The sequence below is a fragment of the Acomys russatus genome, chromosome 19 (assembly GCF_903995435.1).
Source record: "Acomys russatus chromosome 19, mAcoRus1.1, whole genome shotgun sequence".
Lineage (NCBI taxonomy): Eukaryota > Metazoa > Chordata > Mammalia > Rodentia > Muridae > Acomys > Acomys russatus.
In genome coordinates this window covers 63,325,966-63,349,670 of record NC_067155.1, presented here as the reverse complement: position 1 = coordinate 63,349,670, position 23,705 = coordinate 63,325,966, and the positions used below count along the sequence as shown (strand labels likewise).

At 51.5% G+C, this 23,705-nt stretch overlaps 1 protein-coding gene across 1 annotated transcript in view; it reads right to left on the bottom strand.

The window, feature by feature from the left end:
* Positions 1-23,705, bottom strand: part of Myo18b (myosin XVIIIB) — a 200,747-nt gene that overhangs the window by 52,185 nt on the left and 124,857 nt on the right. The window contains 3 exon segments of the mRNA XM_051162160.1: positions 15,415-15,600; positions 17,099-17,236; positions 18,016-18,099. Of these exon segments, the coding sequence (XP_051018117.1) occupies positions 15,415-15,600; positions 17,099-17,236; positions 18,016-18,099 (408 nt within the window).

Sequence of the window (23,705 nt, the reverse complement as noted above, 5' to 3'; positions counted from 1 at the left end):
TGTGCCCCAGCAGAAGGCGAGAACTCAGATTTAATCAGAAGGGGCCCTGAAAAGCGTTTTGCAGGGTGTCTGTGTCACCGCAGACAGACGCTCCCAGCTGCTCCCAGGCCGTTTGCTGCTGTCCTCTCCAACACCTAACAGCCTGGGAAGCAGCTCGCTGCATGGACCATGAAGCTGTTGACGTTCCCTTCTGTACGCTTTTGTGATGTTCCTTTTGATAGAGTCTAAAATTATAACAGCCACTTGGCCACTCACGGCCCATTTATCCATTTATTGACCCTGCAGGGAAGAAAAAACAACAGCCGAGCCGCGTGCTCTCTCCCTCCTCGCCAGGGTGATGGCCAGGCTGTGCGTGACTCTCACATGAGCAGATTCGTCAAATCCTCCTCGCAGCCGGGGCCATGGGTTCTGCCTTCTCTGCCACTTGGGGATGTTTGAGTCTGATGGAGGGTTCGGGGAGGCACTGCCCCCAAGCCAGGCCTCCTGTTAGTTTTCTTCAGTCTCTAGGAAGGTCCTGCCATGCTTTCCTGGGTCCTGGGTACTCAGCCTCGGGCTCTCACGACACCTGTTTGTCCATCTTGTCCCCCTGTCTGGGGAACAGAGGGTGTTCCCAGGGAGACAGTGGTCTGAGCCAAGAGAAGCTGCCCTTCAAGCTGACTCTGTACTTGAGTCGGGTATTTTGTGTGTGTGTGTGATGTGGGGAGTTATTTTGTTTGTAAATGCTTGCAGACGCTAGACACTGTCTATGACTGAGATGCATCTGAGGCCTGGGTGATCTCTCTATATTTCTTAAGCAAACCTAAGTGCGTGGAGGGAGGCGTCTTTCCACCCTTGTACCCCAAAACAGAGGAGGTAATGACAGCCAACGGGTCGAACCCGCCCCCGCACATGTTTGTCAGGGGAGGTCTATTGGAACACACTGTTCGGTGTGCATCCTGCGATGTGCTCACGCCCACAGGAAGAAAGCTCAGAGGACAAAACAGAGAGACTGTTTGGTCCACAAAGTTTAAGTATTCAAGAACCAGCCGTGAAGACAAGGTTTACAGTCGCCCTGCTGACACCCGTGTGTTCCACAGCTTGGTAACACGGAGAGCCTGTAGGCCTCGGGGGTGGATGGGTTTTCTGTAGAATGTTTTAGGCAGACTCACCTGGAGCCAGCTGCACCTGGGGAAGGTGGGACGCAGGATCTGCACAAACAATTCTCAGCTTTTAACTCGAGGGTTTACTAATGTTCTTGACTCAAGGGTCTCTTGCTCCTTGCATTTCCTGGCCTTCAGATGCTAAGGTCTCGGGCATTAATGACCAAGGATGCTGTCATTCTAAACGTTAAGATTTTATGGGTCTGAACAGCAAATGGCCATATGGAAAATAGGCAAGCTCTGCCGTTAGGGAGCAGAAGGCATGGATGTTAATTAGCCAGCATCAGAGTTTAGCTACTAAATTAATCCTTTTTTAAAAGAGTCGACTGGTTTTACCTTGTTGGGGAAAGACGACACACAGATGGGAGCTGACAGTGTCTTTGCCCTGGCTCCTCCTTCCTAAGCACAACTGGGATGTGGCCCCAAGGCACAGGGGGTGGGGATGGGGGTTGGGGGGGCGAGGAGGGGGACGGAGAGACTCAGCTGAGCACTCGTTACTCTGGGGACTCCACAAACGGCTCCTTTCTTTACAAGTGAACTTTCTGTGGAAAGAGTGAATATTGGAAACTAAACAGTCAAGGCTTGGCTAGCTGCACCCTAGGGAGAATCTCAGGAGGGAACTGAAGAGAATGCGGAACAAACGAAAGGAAGGGGAGAAGCCGGGTGGGCGCCACCTAAGACACACAACTTGCTGCCCAATGTGGTCGCCAAGCCTGGCCGGCCACTGAGCCCCATGGAGGGGGGTCAGCACCAGCCAACATGAGCCGGCTTAATGGGGCCAGAGTCTCTGCCTGCTGAGCCACCTCACACTTTGATATCCACGTGTCGTAAAGAGACAGGAAGCACTGTGCTTGTCTCTTGCTTCTGATGCAGCCATCACTCCAGGGAGGAAACTGGAGAAATGCCAAGCTAAGAGCCGCTGGATTCCAGGCTTCTACACCCACTGTTTCCGTGCCTAACACTCTGAAAGGCTTTATGACTCTACCTTCTAACACTGTATGCCAGCAACCCCATAGGCAGGCAGGCAGACAGCCACTGTCCTTTTAAAAAGAGAGCTTGACCTGTTTTGCATAGGCAAATGCTTCACAGAGTCAGTCAAAACATATCAAATACCTGCCTGTCACCTGCTTGGGGACACTGTTCTCTTTGGGAGCTCACACCAGAAGAAACAGGAAATAGCAGACAGTGTGAACAATCGGACAGAAGTTGGCTGGCTCAGAACCAAACTGGCAGTGTCCTCAGGGTCTGTATGGAGGAGACTGCCCTTCGACTCCCTCAGCCTTGGTCTCCTCCCAGCTAGGAGGCAACAACAGCATCAGGATTCCCCAGGAGTCAGGTGGGGGGGAGGAGGATGGGGAGGTGGGGGGGAGGAGGATGGGGAGGTGGGGGGGAGGAGGATGGGGAGGTAGGGGGGGGAGGATGGGGAGGTAGGGGGGCCTGGTTTTAAGGATGGTTGTGACTCTGGAGTAGCAGAGGGGATAGGAGTCTGTATTTCTGCGTTGCACACATATTACTACCCATGACGCTATCTTACCACCATTATATGTCAGACACCAAGGTCGAAGGTCAAAGGGAACAAGAGTCGGGTATAGAATCAAGCCAAGTGAGGCGTACAGTATGCTCAGGCCCCATAAACAGTAGGTTGCTATGGAAACATAGCAACCAACCGGAGTCCCTAACAGAATAAAACCACACCCACTCTAAGAGCAACTCTGGTTTTGCACCTGCCAATGTGTCTGAAGGCAGCAGGTAACTATGACCCAGACTCAAGTCATCCCCAGCTGAGGCAAAGCACAAAACCCGGCTTCCGTTCATACCTCATCCCCTGCTCCGATCAAACCCGTCCCAGGCCCCTGTCTGACGTCATACCCGCTATTTATTTGATTGGCTTGCGGTGTCCTTGCAGGTCTGTCCAGTCTTAAGCCACAAGGACCGTGGTTCCCTCCAGCAATAATTTAACATATGTTCTTGGGTGTTTCCGGAGGATGCCACATCTCTGTGAAACTGTGGAAAGGGACCACCTGAGGCTGGGGAGCTGCCCGGCTGAGAGGGGGAACAGACAGGAATGGAGAGGCCACCCCTCGAGAAAAGTCAGCGTGTCTGGACAGTCAAGAGAGCTATGGAAAGATCAGCCCGGCTGAGACGCAACCAAGGCTGCGGGTGGGGAGGACCGGCGTGCACACTCACCATTTGGTAGGAAGCAAGGTGTTGCCTCCTCACTAATTCATAACATGCCTTACAGATGAGGTAACATCTTACAGTTGATGAAGGTGATGGTGGTGATGGAGGTGATGATGGTGATGGTGATAATGGTTGTGGTGGTGATGACAGTGATAATGGTGATGGTGATAATGGTTGTGGTGGTGATGACAGTGATAATGGTGATGGTGATAATGGTTGTGGTGGTGATGACAGTGATGCTGGTGGTGGTGCTGGTGGTGATGAAGGTAGTAGTGATGGTGGTGGTGATGGTAGTGGTGGCGACGGTGAAGATGATGGTGATGACAGTGATCATGGTGAAGGTGGTGGTGGTGATGGTGACTGTGATGACAGTGATGGTGGTGATGATAAAGTGGTGGTGGTGACAATGCGATGATGATGGTGATGGTGCTACTGGGGATTATGATTATGATGGTAGGACGATGATTTTCATGACAGTATTGGTTGATCACAGTAACAAGGATGATGATATTGGGGGCCATGGTTTATTAGAGGCTCTGGAAGGGTTGGCAACTCCAGGTGTGTGACCGTGTGTAAGAGCCAGAGCTATAGTCCAGCTCTGAGGAGCAGGAGCGAGCAAGTACCAGTGGCCAGTCAGCCATGATGCTTTTGTAGACATGCTTTAGGTACTGGGGTCTAGGGCCTCCCATTCTCTCGTTGGCTTTAGTGCTTCTGTACTGTGGTGGAAGATCTACTTGCTCTCTGACCCTTTACAGAAAACGCATGTTGACCATCAGGGTAGAGCACCATGTTGCTACCAAGGCCCGGGGGAAGCAGGCCGAGGTGAAAACCATGCACACCAGCCTCCTTTTCTTCTCATCCATCAAATAATTATCCAGCAAAAGCTGAGAGCCTGGAGGATTCCCCAGGAGAGTCTGTTTATGGGCATCTCTCCAGAAGGATGATGGCCTCCGAGACGCAGACAAATGGATCACATGGTCCTGCGTCATCCCCCATCACAAGGGAACAGGAAGCAGAGACTGCACCCAGCTGGGTGGATGTCAGCGTGGACAGCTGCAAATTGCTTGAACAAGGACAGATGCAGCCTGTTTTCGCTTTCTTTTTCCATTTGAGAACTTCGCGAGGGGAAGATGAGAAGGCCATTAGGGAAATGAATGTGTTCATTCTGATTATCAGAGTGGGTGTCGAAGGAGCCCGAGGCAGGCCAGGCTCTGAGTCACTCACCTGGAACTCAGCCAAGGGAAGGATGCTCAGTGAAGCTGCAGACGTCCTAGCTCAGGAGAGGTTTCTGTGCACCCGCAGACTGTGGCGCACAGAGTCTGGGAAGACAGAAAGGAGACAATCCTAGAGTAGGATTGTGCCTGCTGCCAAGGAGCCATTTTAGGGAAGCTCTGGGAGACGCTCTGATTTTGATCTCATTGTTGTGGTGGTGGAGACGGTGATGATGATGGTGATGATAGTGATGGTGGTGATGGTGGAGATGGTGGTGATGGTGGTGATGGTGGTGGTGGAGGTGATGGTGGAGATGGTGGTGATGGTGGAGATGGTGATGGTGGTGGTGGTGATGGTGGAGATGGTGGTGATGGTGGTGATGGTGGTGATGGTGGAGATGGTGATGGTGGTGATGGTGATGGTGGTGGTGATGATGGTGATGATGGTGATGATGATGATGATGATGATGATGGTGATGGTGGTGATGGTGGTGATGGTGGAGATGGTGGTGATGATGATGATGGTGATGATGGTGATGGTGATGGTGGTGATGGTGGTGATGGTGATGGTGATGATGGTGGTGATGGTGGAGATGGTGGAGATGGTGGTGATGATGATGATGATGGTGATGATGGTGATGGTGATGGTGGTGATGGTGGTGATGGTGATGGTGGTGATGGTGGAGATGGTGGTGATGATGATGATGATGGTGATGATGGTGGTGATGGTGATGGTGGAGATGGTGATGGTGGTGATGGTGATGGTGATGTGGATGGATGGTTGTGCATGTGGAGATGGTGGTGATAATGTGATAATGATAGTAATGATGGTGATGTGATGGTGTTGCCAATGGTGGTGTTGGTGACTGTGATGATGGCGGTGGTGACGCTGCAGGCGGTGACTATAATGGTAATGATGGTGGTGGGGTGATGATATCCATGACAGTGTTGACTACTCATGGTGGTAAAGATGGTATTTTTAGTGGTCGTGGTTTATTAGTTACACATAAAATAACACAGAGGACTGAGTGAGTGAGTGTGAGTTTTGGTGTTTCTAAAAAAAACTTGGTCACTTTTCCTCCTTCAAGAAATCTCATCAGACACATCCCTGTGACTCCGGTAAGCTCACTGCTGGGCCTTCGTGGTCACATCCAGCAGCAGCGACAACAGCACCACCACCATAGCCTGACAGAGTCGACAGTCTTCCTTTACTCTAAACACATCGCATTTGAAACGAGGAATTCTCCCAGCCCAGTCCGCTCTGCTACCCCATCCACCTCATTAAGACCAACACCCCTTCAGACTCATCAAAAAGGCCGTCCCTACCCTTCAGAGTATAGGCTTGATGAGGAGGAAGTCAAGGCAGTAAAAGCGAGGTACAAGACCCTGGATTTCCCTGGGGCCACCGTTTTCTGAGTGTGTGACTGTAACAGTGGTGACACTGTTATCCTAGACGCCAGCCTGCTGGGTATCCCTGCCGCGTGATGGAGCGAAGGTTGATCTCATCTAAGCAGCCTGCCTCGGATTGACTTGAATAATTTAACGCACACCTGCAGTATTCAGCCGGTATGCCCTCCCCCTCCCCCCCTTTTTAAGTAATTAACATTGTGGAGTTAAATGACTTTAATTCCCAGCAAAGTGACGAAAGTGCAGTTGACGAGGTCTCGGGGGACGTGAAGCTATCTGCTCCTCTGTGTACACCATCCTGAGACCACACACACTGCCTGTAATTGGTATTAGCAACTGTAAATTCTGATTAATTGCCAGAGAGCCACTTTCCAATTGCAGAAACAAAGCCACAAGCCGGGGAGTAATGGACCCAATTATTCCTAGGTAGGCTTTCGGTAATAGATTTTTACTATCGGGATGCCTCATCGCAGAGGCAGACGCAGACGCAGAGAAACTCGTTTCATTAGATGCCAACACCTTCTGAATTGTGCCGAGCACAGTCAGTGTCTGGGATTAAAGACGGCGTGGAAGAAACCCAGTGCAGAAGCGCTCTGGAGTCTGGGGAACCCAGGTCCTCACCCCCTCCTAAGACCAAGTTGCTTTGGTGCTGGAGTGTTTGTGGTAGGGGGCTATGAGAGATCACCGGTGACTGGAGGGACAGGGTGGGAGCCCCCACAGCTGCCCTGCCAGCTCTGAGCGTGAAGGAGGCTCTGAGAGCGGACGGTGGAGCAGTCTGTGAACGCTGAGCCTTACACGTGTAGGGCCATTTGGATTACGCAGAGATAACGATAACGGGCAGTAATTAGGAGACTGCCTCCCTGCTGGGGGACCATAAAGTACATTATTTACACCCGGCTTGTGGCCCCAAATGCCCTCCATATGGAGTGACTTTTTAAATACTTCACTTCTCAGTCCAAATAATTCATCTTTATGAGCTCGAGTTCACATTTGCAAGTGGAGAATGCTCAGAGCTTTGTAAAAATAAGCCCTTAACCCTGAGCTGAGTAGATGCCTGGGGCAAGCTGTGGAGGGGCTATGACAGTCTGAACACTGGACACATGGCTCACTGAGTACAGAAACAACATTAAAAACAAAACAAAACAAAAAAAAATTCCAACACTGAACAGGGTCTGGCTTTGGGCTGCTCAGAGATCTTCTTGGGTATGGGCGAACCGAGAAAATGGGGAAAGCAGAGAAAGTGAGGCCGTCTCTAGGAATCACAGCTCAGACCTAAAGAGTGGTCTGCACCAATTGCTTTGGTGTTTTGTTTGCATGATTGTGTGTGCATGTAAATGTGTACGTGTATATGTGTGTGTGTGTGTGATTATGTTATGTCTATACGTATGTGTATGGTTTTGTGTGTGTGTGTGTGTGTGTGTGTGTGTGAGAGAGAGAGAGAGAGAGAGAGAGAGAGAGAGAGAGAGAGAGAGAGAGAGAGAGAGAGAGAGAGAGAGAGAGAGAGAGAGAGACTATAGTCAGCCTTGGGTATGGCTCTCCAGCTGACCACCTTGTGTTTTTTGAGACAGGGTCTCTCCCAGGGACTGGAAGCTTGTCAATCAGACTAGGCTAGCTAGCCAGAAATCTCCAGAGACTGTGTCTACAGTGTTGGAACCACAGGCCTGCACCACCACGCCCAGACTTTTGTTCCATGGGTGCTGGGGATGGAGCTCTGGTCCTCATGCCTACCTTGCCGGCACTTAACCCGCTGAGCCACCTCCCAACCCCGATTATACTGAGTTTAACGTCTCGGGACTTGTCTTCTGAAACGGCACACGGGCCATGAGATTTGATTTCACAGCCTTCTGACTCTAAACCTCTCGCCTCCCATAACCACGCAAGCAGATCGTCGGAGCCCCGCCCACTCGGCCCTGTTCCAGGGAGACTCTCAGGCAGCACAAAGCTGGCAGGGACGTGTTATTAAGCTCTCAGCAGTTTTGCAAGTGAGGTGTCAAAGGCAGCTATTAGTAAGAATTAAGTGATAGGAATTGACCAGGAATAATTATGTTACAAACAAAGATGAACCTCACATTTCTATGATTTTTTTTACTAGGGCTTTTCCATGATCCACACTGTTTTCTCTGATGGGGAAATGACATGATGCTGTCCTCTGTGCCTGGACCCGACACTGTGTACTCAGCTTCAGGTGGGAAAGTTTGCATCATGGGAATTGACAGCCCCTAGAAGCCAGGGACGGTCTCCGTGAAGATCCAGCTGAGCACTCCTTGGCGCTCTCCCGTTTCTGTCCCAGGGTCTGGTGGACACTGTGAGGTCCAATTCACTCACACGCTGTACTCAGGGAAGTACTTTTCCTTAAAGCAGATGGATGCGAACAGAGGCAGGGCCAGGCCCCTTATTTCCTTAAAACCTGGATTTCTTTTTATTTTTTATTTTTTACATTTGAAGGTGGAAAATGCACCCCAAAGCAATGGCAGATCCATAATTCATGGGCATATAAAATTGATGCTGGTTTAACAGAAGGAGAGCTGTAAGTGGCTGTCCATTAACTATTTATGAGCCCGCCAGGGCGCTGACAAGCCAGACGTGGGGAGGAGATCACACCCATGCTCCCATGTTTTATTTAAACATTATTAAAAGTACACAGTCTACAGCGAGGCCTTCAATTCCACCCAGAATTGGAATCCACCGTGAGGTTGCCTCTGGGTCTCAGGAAGGTTAGCATTGGGCCCTGCTGGACGCTGCTGCTCTTTTCCGCTGTATAGGGACTTACATCCCCCCCACCCTTCCCATTCTCGGCTCTCTTTTCATGTGCTCTATCTCCAGCTGCCTGATGACCTGGGGTTTATCATGCCACTTCCCTGAGCCTCAATTAAGTCGGCTGTAGAATCGGACACTCCACAGATGTCACCCTAAGGCCTGTGAGGATTTGGTCTGGACGGAGTGGCTTTGCTTCGTTAGAATGCTCAGCACTGTCTGGACCATTTGTATGGCAGTTACTTGGAGCAGGGATGCTATCCGTTCCTGGTGGACGGAGGACAAGGTTGCTGTGAAGAGTGTTAGGATGCACCCCATGGCACCCCACACCTGAGAGCTAGCACCACAGTTCGGAAATCCCTAAGCCACTCGGTGGAAAGTTGACATTCTTGTGATTGTTTTGAATATTGGACTTCAATGAATAAATGCCGTGGGCCTACAACATTTAAGTCAGAAGATAGCCCCTGAGAGGCTCAGGCCTGGGTCAAATTCTTGCTCGGTCACTTACTAGGACTTGGGGGAAATTGCCTTACCCCAGTGGCTCTTGGTTCCTTTACTAGTGGGGGAAAAAAAAAAAAAAAAAAAAAAAAAAGGATGAGAAATAGACAGGCCTTGGTGCAGCTCGGACCGGCACGGCCCTTGTGGGACAGGAGGCGGCAGACTGTGTCAGAGGGAGGGGGAGAGTCAGAGTCTGAGGGGAACAGAAAAAGAGCTCAAGTGGCAACCAACGAGCATCTATTTTGTTATTTGGCACCTTCTGTATACTTGTCTCTCTCATTGTAACAGTCATTCAGCGGGCAGGTGGCTGTGCCCTGTGTTTTGCCAGTGGGAGCAGGTTATGCTATCCCAGCTAAGGCCTCCCCGGCCTTGTTCTTTCTGCCCTAGGTGGTACCCTCCCTCCCGTTCACTTGGAGCCTCAAAATATGATGTTTTGGAAATGGGATGTCTGCTGAACATGATGACTCTGGGTCAGAATCACATAATAGCTCAAATACAAAATGCACACTACCCCCTACCACCCAGGCTCACAGTCTGGAAGCTCCCGGCGGCACAATTTCTGAGACCTTAAGGGATGAGGTCAAGCAAGTGGGCCCTCGGGATTTGTATCAGCGGTCGCTCCACCCCAACCCCATTCTTGGCCCACCATGGCATAAACTAAGCACTCTAGCTCTACCACACCCTCCCTGCCCTTCCATGATGGCCCCCCAGCAGCCATGAGCCAAACAGTCACCGTGACACGAACAGTCACCAAATGCTGTGGCCCTAAATCCAGAGAGTACGGCATTGGAAGAAGGACACACAGGAACAGCAGAGAAGAGAAAGCCGTGTGAGGACAGAAGTGGAGACCAGCTGGTGCAGCCAGCCACCTGCCAAGGGTCACCTGAAACCACTGGATTGTGAATAAGAGCGCAGTGTTCCTCTTAGAACCTACAGGGGAGGGGGGCTGCCAACGCTGAGATTTCGGACTTCTGGTCCCCTTAGTTGGGACATAATGGATTTTTCTTGCTTTAGGACACCCAGTTTTTTGGTAACCTATAAGAGCCTGATAGGATCAATACATATGTTGATTCCCATGCAAGTCAGAGCAGGTTCATGAATGACAGAGGGAAGAGGTGAGGGAAAGGGGGGCAATGTGTGTTGTTCATTGGCATAAAGCGAAGGATCTGGCATGAGGCAGATGACAGAGGAAGAAAGCTAAATAGCCAGGCTTGCAGCCCCATAGCCAGTCTCTTTCTCAGGGGACCTGGATGTGGGCCAGGTACACAGGCGCCATTCCCTAGAGGAGAGGACAATGTTCAGGGGTCATCTCTTCCCTTCCACCACAGGGGATCGCACTCAGGCCATCAGCATTGGTGCCAGGTACCTCTACCCACCGAGGATCGAACTCAGGCCATCAGCGTTGGTGCCAGGCACCTCTACCCACCGGGGATCGAACTCAGGCCATCAGCGTTGGTGCCAGGCACCTCTACCCACCGGGGATCGAACTCAGGCCATCAGCATTAGTGCCAGGCACCTCTACCCACCGGGGATCGAACTCAGGCCATCAGCATTAGTGCCAGGCACCTCTACCCACCGGGGATCGAATTCAGGCCATCAGCGTTGGCGCCAGGCACCTCTACCCACAGGGGATCAAACTCAGGCCATCAGCGTTGGCGCCAGGCACCTCTACCCACTGAGATGTCTGGCTGCTGCCTAACTTGCTTCTGTAAGAGTCCACTTCTGCGGTGACTAACCCAGGTTTTCACCCACCACAGCAACAGGGAGCAAGCGAAAACCCAGTCCATCCATGTGGCATGATCAGAGAGCAGGTGCCAACAAAGAACAGGTGAGCCCTGCACGGTGTAGGAGCACAGGTGCGGACGCACAAAGCTGCTGAGCACCCTGCAAGTTCACTCAGATCTGGGAGCCCTGTGTGCAGCCCCACAGGCATGTTGGGGTGGAAGCAGGCTCCCCAACACCATCCACACCCCAACTTTCTTAGACACCTAGTCCAGGGACCAAAGTGGTTCTCCTGGGCTCTGTATCAACTGAAAGCAAAAAACCCAACAGAATATAAATCCAGAGACGAGCTGTCTTATACCCTGATGACAAAGAAATCTGAATGATTTAGAGCCAGAATATTCTCCTCTCCACAATGGCACCTGGAGTTGCCAGGAATAGTACATCCACTAAAATTAATGGCCAGAGCCCATTTTTCTTATTTTGCAGGCAGAGAAGTTCCATTGGTGGGGTAATGGATGCTGATCTGGACGTGCCGGTGAGCCAGCTGGGGGATCAATCACCCACATGCAACAGCTCACAGCCCTTTAAACCAACACCAGCTGTGACAAATGGAGCTGGCCGGGGATAGGCGGAAAGGTATGCAGACGGCCGATCCATCACCATCCTTGTGATGGCTCACAGGTCCCAGGGGCCTAGAATCCTCCTTGGTCTCCCACAGTAGAGTCATTTTTCAGCAGGGCTGGACTGAAGGGATGGAGATATCTCGGGGAAGGCTTCGGTGCTCGACACACAAGGTCAACAGCCCCAGCTCTGTCATCCCAGATGCCACTGTCCTGGGCCACATCCCACCTCTGCCCCTTTATGTCCCCTGCCTGGTGGAGCTGAGGGTCAATACGTCAACAAACTCAACTGAGAGAACAGTGGATGGATAAATGGATGGTGGATGGTGGGTGTATGTATATATGTATGTATACATGGGTGGATGAGTGGACAAGGGGATGGATTGGTAGGTGGGTAGGTGGATGGATGGGTGGATTGGTGGATGGGTGGATAGATGGGTGGATAGATGGGTGGATGGATGGGTGGATGGGTGGGTGGGTGGGTGGATGGGTGGGTGGATGGGTGGATGGGTGGGTGGGTGGGTGGATGGGTGGATGGATGGATGGATGGATGGGTGGATGGATGGATGGATGGATGGATGGATGGATGGATGGATGGGTGGATGGATGGATGGGTGGATGGATGGATTGGTAGGGAGATGGCTGGCTACATGAATGAATGCTTGAATTACAGAGTTGGGAAATTACCTTTCTTCCTTCCTGGGAGACTTTAATTCTAAAAATGGTGAGTGAGGAGAGCAACACTTTGCTCTAGAACATGTATATGTGCTGATGTGCTGGAGGAAGACTCAGTGCTAGGTGGGACTTGACTCTGAGTTTTGCCTGTGAGTGCTCTGACCTCTCCCTGTAGAGAAACTGCATCTGTGTAAAACAGAGCAGTATTAACCAGCTGTGGAAAAAAAACTGAGGTAAACAAACAGCAAGAAGGAAAGGCTGCCCTAGGCTCACTGTTTCAGAGGCCATGGTCAGTGGCCTCTTGCCTGTTGCTCTGTAACATTGTAGGGAGAACAGGACAATGATGGCTACTCAACGTACAGATGCCAAGCAGCAAAGAGAAAAAGGAGGAAGGGGCTAGAACCCCAATATCCCCTTCAGGGGCATGCCCCGAATGACCTGACTCCTTGCCACTACACCTTGCCTCGGAAAGGCCAGGACCCAAGCTGTGACAGTTTTGTACCTCCCACGTGTGGGCTGGTGGCTGAGGACGCCTAGGCCACGATGATGCTTGACACACGTTAGTCACTCTGGAGGCACGAATGAGCCGAAGCTTTGACTTCTGCACGGAGTGTCAGGGGATGATACAGGAGGATGTGCTGGTCCTGGCCACGGGCCTTGACCAGAGCAGCGGGAATGGCGTCTCTGAGAAAGTGCCAGGACGCCACTGCAGGATGACCAGCCTCGGCAACAATGTGTTTCCAAACGCCAATGAGCTTTTCATTTCTCCAGGGCTTCCACACAGTGGGGAGCTTGAGACGCCCCCCTCCGCCCCCCTTCCTCACTGCGCCCATGAGCACGTGTGTGAGGCCAGACCTCTTCCCCTTTACCACAGCATCCTCAGAGCCAAGAACATACTGGTAATCTGGAGACATCCACTTAGTAAGAGGGTGTGTGTGTGTGGTGGCTTGAGTTGGAAATGCCCGTTTGAGGCTCATGTTTAATCTCAGGGGCCCCCCCGCACAACCTGTGGCCCTACTTTGAGCCTTTATATTGTGAGGCCCGAGGTCACTCACTGGGTGAGGCCTTTGAAGGTTAAACTCCTCCCTGATTCAGGTGTGTGCATCATCTGAACAGACGATGTCACTAGCCTCCACTGTCACAGATTGCATGCATGGCTCCCGCCCTGTGCCTTCCCAGCCATGAGGGCTGAGAGCCCTGACAACTGGAGCCAAGATAAGCCCCCGCCCCCAGCTAAGGCTGTCTCCATTGGGTATGTCAGTCACAGAATCAGAGATGGAAGTAACCCACTGCCGACTGCCTAGTTAACCTGTCCCTGTGAGCCTTGCTCACCCACCTCAGAAACTCTAAGAAGACCAAAGTCAGATGCCTTTGCCATGAGACGCACTCCTGGGATGGCCTTCCCTGACCCATGTCCACCCAGGATTGCGAGCGTGAGTTTATCTGCAGGACCTGTAATACAGCCTCTGTGGGTGTGCTCTGAATCCAGGGGTAGCTGTCCTGATGAGTGCAGAGGATCAGCTGAGGCCTAAACCCTCAGGCAAAAAGATGTGTAGAGACAGATGGAGCCACCGACTAGAGCTTAGCTGCCATCGGCAGGGCCTGGCACCACCAGGAGGCAGGGAAAGCCCAGAGGTGGGCAGGGGAGGAGGGGTCTTCAGAGTGAGTGTGACCTGGTTCAGACCCTGATCTCCACAGCATCTGCCAAAGCTTTAACCACACCCAGTTTGCAGTCACTTGTTATGATGCCCACGGTGCACATATCCTGAGGTTGCTCTGAGAAGTTCCAAACTGCCCAGGGCTTTTACGACAGTAACATCTGTCTAATCTCTCTAGCACTTGAGGGTCTCTAAGGGTCTGCACGTTACCCTAGGAATGGAGGCACAGAGGGGAGAACGGAGGGAACGGCGGGGTGGGGGGAGGAAACAGAGAGGAAGTCAACCCACCATTTGACAAGCCAGCTAACAAAGACATTCGGGGAGATGAAGGTTAGGGTGCTTCTCTCCCGGCCAGAGCTGACACAGACAAGGCTGCTAATGAGCCCTGCTGTTCTCTACCTCAGAGTGGAAGAGCAAACTCCAGTCAGGGAGCTGGACTTGTCTGGGGACCTCAGTGTTTGTACAGTACCTCGCCTGTCACTGCACAGGCAGCTGGCCTGTCCGTGGTGGGACTGACAGCTCAGCCCCGGCTGTGGAGGACGGTTGCTTGAGACGCTCATTTGCAGTGGAGGACAGTGGGTAAGTAAGCCCTGTCACAGTGACAGGAGGGAGGGGTAGGCCAGGGGAAATGACCTCAGTTTGGAGACCTCAGGGACAGCACCAGGCACGGTGCAGGTCTGACTGCTTGGACGTTGTATGACAGTGCACAAAGGGGGGTGCTGGGCACCCCCCTCATTGTAGAACACTTTGGCGTGCCTTGTCCCCGAGACTGATGCTGTCATGTCCCTGTGATCCCTGCAGGAAACTATCCTTAGAATAATACATCAAAAGGTGGAGGAAATTCCCACAGGGCGGAAAACAAATTAAAAAGTGTTCTTGGTCCCTGCCGTGAATAACGAGACCTAGTGTGACTAATACTGTGGCTAGAGCTACAGGCCCTCATGCCCTCGGGAGAGTAACTGTCTTCTCTACGTCTCAGCTTGGCATGCAAATAGCCCAGAGACTCAGTTTCCCTGTCTTCACAGTGGACATGGGATGTCCACGGGAAGCATTTCACTCAAAACAGGCACACTATGTGTGCTCCAGACACCTCTTTTCCACATTTGTCATCTCTGCTCTGAGCTCAGAAATGGATCCACATTTACCACAAGCAGCAGTTGAAGCCTCGGTTTCCCCTCTCTACACACTACTGTAGCAGAGAGCATCCAATGCCGAGATGGGTGCTGAGACTCCAGGAAAGACACACATTAAATACATTGCGCTACCATCCTTGCTGCCTGAGGCCACCCTGTCCTTGGCAGTCCCTATAGGAGGCAGAGACCACCGGCCTGAGTCCAGATGCTTCCAGAAGCAGAGGCCGATGGCCAGCTTTGGTTGCGCCTCAAGAGTCTGCAGCCAAGGGCAGCGCTGTCTCTCAGCCCATTGCCTTCTGCTTCACTCTCCTTGGTAACCCACCATCAAGAAGGCGGTCCTAAGCCCTACAGGGAAGCTTCCACTTCATCCCAAATGCTCAGTCGCACCGGAGCCCACCAGGGCCAGGTCTCACCAGCTCCATGCAGCGCCGGCCGGCCTCCTCCTCCCGCTGGACCAGCTCCTGCATCTCCACCTTCATCTCTTCCAAGCGCCGCTGATAATACTGGCTGTTTTCCCGCTGATGGGCCTCCGACTTGGCTGCCTGGGACAGCTCTTCACCCATCTTAATCAGGCTGTCCCGGAGGCGGATCACCAGGACCTGAGGGCGGGGGGGCAGCGGATGGAGAAACCAGGCGCCCAAAGGAAGGCCTCAACAAAGTGGGAGCCTTCACTGGGCCTCTGCGTGTTCCTGTCAAGTGACCCAGTTAAGAACCATATTTTCTTAGTCTTCTTCAGGGAAGAGAGCGCACGGGCTGGTTAGCCGGTATCAAACGGTCAGCCCTGAAAACGCACACAACAGTAATATTACACAGGTCAAGCAGGTTATGTTTAGGAATATGCGTGTGCATACATATATGGATATAAAAACAATCAGTGGGGAAAAAAAGAGGCCTCCGATTTGAAAGAGAATCAAGGAAGGACACATGGAAGGGCACAGAGAGAGGAAAGGGAAATTATGTGATTATACTCTCAGAGATGAAAGAAAAATGAAAAAAAATTGTTATTTCCTCCCCTAGAATAAGAATTCACTTGGAATATAAGAACTGTTCTGCGATGCTATGGGAAGGACACATGGAGAATCTGCCTTCGAGGGGCTCTGGGTTCAGATCCTGCCTTTTCCCTTTTCCTGATGTATGGCCCAAGTTAGATGACGAGGCTGCTGGGGTAGGGGTTCTTCTGTCTGTACGTCAGGGCGTTGCCTGGATCTAACATGCTAACAGACAGAGTCTGGTGCAGATAGCTGCAGGGGCAAGTCTGATAATCCTTGCCCCGCCAAGGTCTAGGAAGTGAAGGGACACCCCAGAGGGGGGGCAGGAAGGGAGGGAGGGAGCCATGCTGCCTTAACACTCCAGTCCAACCAAACATTTGGCTTCTGGGCCTTGGGTGAGTTCCCTCCTCACCCTCCTCAGTGTCCTGCCTTCCCTGGGAACAGAAGCCCATCTGGCATACATAACAAAGAGACAGAGACAAAAAGATGCTAGGCACTTATAAAATGCTAGGAAAACCCCAGGGCCATTCGGATTCATTAGGCAGCCAACAAGCCCGGTACCCATCGATCCACAGGGTCCCGGTGGGCAAACAGCAGCGTGTTGACACAGGCGGGAGCCCCGTGCCGATTTCAAGCCTTGCTGAGCATTCTGGGATCCGTGGATGGAGGAGACAGACCCAGGGTCAGACATTGCCCAAAGGGAAGCTGTTCCACTAGGCTCCATTTTAAAGACCGTGAGAGGGAAGGGGGGGGGGGGGAGAAATCGTCACAGCATCTCCAGTGGCCCCAGCCCTCAGTAGCGGGACACAGGTTCTCCTACATTTAGATGATGGTCTTTTGGGTTCCACTATCAGGGTTTTCCTGGCATCCATGTCTATGGCTAGAACCGAATAAAGACCCCATAGATCCTGACGGATGAGTGCACGTGAGGCTCAAGGAAATATGTACAAAAAGGAGAGAAAAAAAAAAAAAAAACTGGAAGGGCCAAGAACTGATGCCGCAGTCGGATGCATCCCAAGCGAGGCATGCGGACCCCTGATGACTAGCAAGTTTGAAGCCCCATTGCACTCCCGGCTCCAGACCCCGGTGGCTTATGTGCCCCAGGTACCTCAAATCTTTTCATCTGCACCTTCTGGAACTCCGTCTTGTTCTCCAGGTCACAGATGACAGCCTCCTGCCTGCTGACGATGGCCCGGTCCACGGTGGACTGCTCTAGGTGCTGGATGCGAAGCTGGGCCACCTGCAGCTGGGGCGCACAGAGGAGGCTACTGGCACCGGAGACCCCCCACTTGGCTCTCTGCCAGCACAGGCCAGCACTGTCAACCCTCACAGTAGCCCCGCGGGGGGTAGGGGACAGCAGATGCTGAGAGGTGACACATCCTGTTGGCTCATTCACTGTTTTCTTCTCCTTCTCCTGCTATGATAAAGGGCCAAGCTGGCAAGGGAGAGATCCCTGAGCCTGAAGACACAACGAAGAAAGGAGGTTGGGAGCCCAAGCTCACAACTTGCTTTCTGCTTATGTGAGCCTGGCTGTGTCATTTCCTGCTTGACCTTCCAGAGGCCAGCAGCCAGAGGGTCTGTCCTTGTCGGGCTCAACACCTGGGTGTGTGAGCAGACCTGACCACTCTGATGGGCATGCGCATCAGCTCTGGCAGGGCTATGAGAGGCTTGTGGGTAAACGTGGCCTGCTAGGTACTGAGGCTTAGAGGGATGGGGCCCCAATGGAAGACCTCCTGAAGAGGTGCGGCCGGGACTCCATACATCTTCTCTTTTGGGGAGTTATTTCTCAGAGGGAGAGAGGGGAGTGAGCAGGAAGAAGGCTGCACTGAGTGGTGCGTGGCCTGTCTGGGGGAGGGGGGGAACACAGGAACAAGCGGCTGTGGTGTGAGAGTTTGGATCTGTCCTTCTGTGCACAAGGACTTTCTCCAGTCACTTGGCATGTGACTCAAGTTGAGCAAATGCCTGGGTGGTCCTGAGGGCTCGGGGAGAACCTGCCCTCCCCCGCAGAACGGGGGGAGCTCTTACCTGCTCCCGAAGCGTCTGCTTCTCTTTCTTGGCTTCTTCCAGCTGTGTCTGTAGTTCCTGAATTTGTCCAATGTCAGCAGCAGACTGGCGAGGCAGAAAATCAGGTGAAGGCGCTGTGGAGCCTCGGTTCTTCCCCGACCCAAAGATCTTCTGTGACAACACTTGGTCCTTGAACCTTGACCCTTAACCCTTCCCAATGGCCCATCTCTGTTAGGACTCTGCTTTGGTCCTCCTACCTGTGATGTCATTGCCTACCTGCCATGGGCGCGTGGTCCTGCCTGGTATATAAAAGGACAGACCTACCTTGCCCCCCCCCCCCCGCCCTCTTACTCCTTTTCCCTGTCTTTCTCGACCCTCTTCCTCTCCTCCTCTTCCTCTCCTCCTCTTCCTCTCCTCCTCTCTCTCTGTCTTTGTCTCAGGGGTATCCCACCCCCTTTCCTTCTTTCCCTATGCTCATTTAATAAACCTCATGTAATATAATATCTGGCATCTGGTATCTTATTATCTTCTCATCTTATATTAATTATAAAATTGGTGCCTGAAACCCGAGATACAAAATCCAAAAGAACCAAATTCCTTTCTCTAAGTACTTCCGCTGCTCTCCGCTTCCCACCGGCCCCCGATGGGACCTCAGACTAACCTAGCCTCTCTTGCCCGGAGCCACCTGTGAGGAAGCCTTCCCCACCAGTTTTTCAGGACTGATTCTAAGTTGAGGTAAATTTCTGCTGCTACACTCTAAAACTGGCTCTCCCTGTGTGCACCATCCCATCCAAAGCTACCTAAGCTACCTATAAATCTCAAATCTGTAAATCCGAACCGCTACCCTTCCTTTCTCCACCGGTGGTGGGCTCCTCTGGGGGTACCATACACACACAGCTCTCTCTCCACTTTGACTGGGTTGCCAAATGCTCAAAAACGCATGTGCTGGCGGCCTGCAGCTGCTGTAGATGGTCTACCTCCATTCCCAGGGAGGCCAATCATGGCCGCCTTCTGCCAACCACAAGCAGGTACACTCTCTGCCCTATTGCTCCTGTATGGCCAGCTGCTCACCCCCCATGCCCCACCCCCGGGGCACATCTCGGGAAATCCTCCTGGAACACTGTGCTCAACCACCCTCAGTCACTGCAGCCTGATAGCATTTTTAAATCTGCCTGCCACTGGTTGCTCCGCGCAATCCTTAAGGGAATCCACATGCTTAGGTGCCGTCTTTAAAGACAACCACATGACTGCCGCCTGCTTCCCTCGGCTGACCTGGTCCTTCCTACTGAAGGTCGGCCAGAGATTCACTGGAGGTGCACATGCTCGACCCCTACTCCTAAGCCCCGCCTACCCAAAGGCGAGCCAGGGAAGGCCAGGGACGGAGTCAACCTCCTCCACAGGGTGACCAGCGACTGACAGCTGTGCTAGCTCTGTCAATTGTGGCCTGAGAGAGTCAAATATGTCTGGCTCTCAGCTAAAAGTCTCTGATTTGTTTTTCTGCTCTCAAAAAGGAAAAAAAAAATCATACGATTGTTTAATGGGTGTGATGTTTGGACCATATATAAAACTTAATCTCTATTAATTTCCTTTAGATAAAGAAACCATTTTATTGTACCCTGGTTCAAAGTGCTTCTTATTTCGAGATCGTGTTTCTACCTTATCCAAAATGTTTTTGTCTCTAATTTCTGTCTTTTCTAATTCCTAGACAAGTAAATAAATGCTGTTCCTCCTGTCCCCCTAGATTCAACTATAGGCTTCCTGGGTAATGGGTTTGGCTTTTAAATTATTCTATAATGTTCTGCTGTATTAACATCCATTTGTTTACAATGTTAAAACTTAAATCACTGCCTTATAAACATGTTTAACTCCATTTTCTAAATGTGATGTTATTAATCCTACCATGGAAGGCTTCAGGTACCTTCCCAGCCCTCTTCCTATGCAGGAGACCAAACTTTAACTGTCAAGTCTAGATACAGTCTACCTTGCCACCAGACTTTTACCATTCTTTTAGCTAAAAGACAGTGATTTGCTTACAACAATTTTACTTATATCTTAAAAGACACTTCATAAATGTTGGAGGGTCCAGGAAAGTGTTTCAAGTTGGCAAAATGCAAGTCATCAATGTCAGAAGGTCTAAGAAAGTGTTTTATGAATACTGGAGGGTCCAAGAAGGTGTTTTAAGGCTGATACACACGAGTTGTGGATGTTAGAAAGCCTGAGAAGGTGTTTTATGAGTGCTAGAAGGTCTAAGAAAGAGTTTAAAGTTGATAAATGCAATTTATGAAGGTGGACGTGTCTAAAAGGATGCTTTCTTCACCCTGTTGCTATGGTACTGTTGCTATGGTACTGTGTCAACTGTTCCGAGGGTTGACACTGATCAATGGAGCTCTGGTTCACTCATCTAACTACGGTAAAAGCATTCCACTATATGATCTTTTCATAGTTCTAAGCTCAAGGTTCTAAATTTCCTTTTGTTCATCTTTTCCTTAAAATGTCTCTCATTGTGCTAAAATTATATACCGCTGGTCTTCTGAATAGAGGGAAGAAGCGCCTCTTTCATGGTGTGTGCTGATGCTGGATCAAGTGAGCCTTTTCCCTTCTGCTCTACAGGAGACTCTGTCCTCCGCACGTTTCCGTTCCACAGATGTCGGCAAGATCCGCGAGGCTGCCTAAGCCTTCCTAAGCTCACCCCAGAGTGTGTGTGCTCTTAACGCTAATGTCTTTCCCCCAAGCCTCTACCATGCTGCATGTCCACTGCCTTTGCCTACAGTGTGCACATGTCCAACGATGTTCATTTCCCTACAGATTTCAAACGGTGATGATGCTAAGTTTATCCCTGTTTATGAACTTAAAAGGATTCTTGTCAGCTACAGGAAACCCACCTCTCAGGTCAAGTGGGCTCCAGACGAGCACTGCCAATCCACAGCCTAAGTTTCCTACCTGTCACCCATCTCTGGGGGCGACACTCTTTCCCCCTTTTCGCTGCTTTTGGGACTCCCCTCACATAATTACGTGATTGCCACCTTTCTGCACCCAACACCAGCCGAGTTCTCCCTTCCTAAGCCGTAAATGCTTCCCTTTGTCCGAGAGACTGTCAACAACTGTGGCTGGCCCTGCCCGCTAACCTAGGACAGCTCCCACTGGATGAGAACTGCACAGTCACTCCCCTCAACCCCCCACAGGCGCCACTTGGCCTCCAAAAATTCCTAGTGCACTAGGTAGGTGGCTGTGTCCCCAGGCCAGCTCAGCGACAGAGCTGTGCTCTTTTGGTCGCTGTCCAGTCTGAGCACCTGTTCTTTGAGTCACTGTCCATTCTGGGGATGCCCTAAGGGACTACTGGCCTCACCTCCCCACGGGAAACGTTCAGACGCCTGTTCCTCCTGGCACGCCTTTGGGATGCCTTCTGGAGAATTTCAAATCCCTAGGCCCACATTAAGGGCTTCTAAGCTTACATGCCTCTGCAACCAAACTGGGACAGATCCCAAACTAAACTGTTTTAATTATTGTCAGAAATCGGGTAAAATGGAAGGAACCTTTTCCTTGCTCTCCCACAGTTTTCAAACATTGTCTCTTTCCTTGTTTTTAAGCCTTTTCTTTTTGCTCTCCCAAGAGTTTCAAATGTACACTTAAAGGAAATTTTCTCCCTAACCTACTAACTTTGTCTTCTGCCCACATATATGTTCCAGTATCCTGCCAGATTTCCTACATCCAGGACAGGGTCAAAGCAGCTGCCCACAGGTGCTCCCGCCCAACCTCACAGATGGCGTCAGCTGGACCCGCATTGCCCCTCCCAGCCACAGGTGTTCTCAGACCCTGGACAACAAATGCAACAGCCTGCTCTCCCTGAACCTGGCCAACATTTCAGCCTTTTGACCTCCTGTCGCTGCCCTACTGTCAGCAGGAAGTAGTTAAGATGATTACTTTGTCCCTTATCCATTGGCAAAAGGCTGAAATGCTGTGCTCCAGACCCAGGGCAGACAGCTCCAGGTTCTCCCAGCATTCCTCGGTCCCTACCTGCTGCAGGACATGGCTGACATAGCCTGCCTCTACCCTGAACTTTCCAGACAGAGCTTTTCCTTCCTCTTCACCATTTCATCTGGACATTTTGTTGCTCTTGCTTCCCTCTCTTTTCTCCCTTACCTACATTTATATATCTCACCTCATATAAACACAATCTAACGTTCCTCGTTTTTTAAATTATAGGAAAAGGTAGGAATGTTAGAATTCTGCTTCACTCTGCCTACCTGTGATGTCACTGCCTACCTGCCATGGGGGCGTGGCCCTGCCCAGTACATAGAAGGACAGACCTACCTCACCCCTCCCTCCCTCCCTCCCTCTCTCTCTCACCCTCATTCTCCCTTTCCCTCTCCCTCTCTTCCTCCTTTTCTTGCTTCCTCTATCTCTGCCTCTGTCTCTCTCTCTCTATGTCTCTGTCTCTGGGGTACCCCTCCCCTCCTCCTTTCTCTCCCCACTCTCTTCTAATAAACCTCATATAATATAATACCTGGTATCTTATTATCTTATATTAATTGTAAAAATCTGTTTGCTGAGTCACAACGTCCCAACACCCCATCATCTCTATTTGTGATCAAACTTCCCAGGACCCCGTTATCTTTGTTTGCTGAGCCACGATTCCCAGTACCCCATCGGCTCTATTTGCTGAGTCACACCTTCTCAACACCCCATCATCTCTATTTGCTGAGTCATAGCATCCCCATATTCCCGTCTCTGCTTGGTCACTCCCTGGCATCAGCCTGAGGACTCAGTGATTGTTGAGTTCTTTGTGACGCACGCTGGAAAACCCAGAACAGACTGTGCTGCCCACACTGTCAGGGACAACACTCCAAGGGTGGCATTGTGGTTTGAACGAGAAGCGTCTCTCACAGGCTGGGGGTGGGGTTGGAGAGCAGCTTGCCACCAGTGGGCGTTTGGAAAGCAGCGATCGGTACTCTGCCTTCAAGGATGGTTTAATCAATCGGTGGAGCTCAAACATGAAGACACGGTTGGTAGAACTGTGGAAGGCACAGCTTAGATGGGGGAGCTAGGTCACTTGGTGGTCACAAGTCACTTGTGCAGGCTGCTTCCTGCTGAAGCTCTGATGCCTCCCACAAGCCATGAGCCACACACTCCGGCGACAGTGATGTTCTCCCCACGTACCTGGGGCCAAGCAGCCAGGCAACCAACCATCTGAAATCATGAGCCCGGAGAAGCTTCTAGACTGAGCTCTTCTCCCCAGGGATATAGCTGGAAACCTGCTGGGAGCCCTGGCCCCACCCCCACTTCAGCCAAAGCTTCTCTGCTTCCCTGCCACTGTGTCTCATCACTCTCCTCACTCCCCTGACTGTGGCGTTGAGTGCCCATCCTATGTCTCAGCTTCAGACTCCTGTAGGACAAGGCAGAGGACATCTCCGCCATAGTGGAGTGGACAGGCTGGGGTGGCATGCCAGCTGTACCTCTCCTGCTCAGCTCCCACAAGCTTAACGGTGCATCTTGCCACCCATCAAACGAAGCCCTCTAGGCCTGGTCTGTCCTGCTCTCCTGGCCTCCCCCCTCCTTCCCTCATCAGTCTCCTCTCAGCCTCTGCAGGGCTCTATGGACACTGTAAATGGCCTACACACAGAGAGAGACACACATGCATACAGACACACGCACATACACACACAGAGACACACAAACACACACACACATGCACACAGACACAGAGACACACA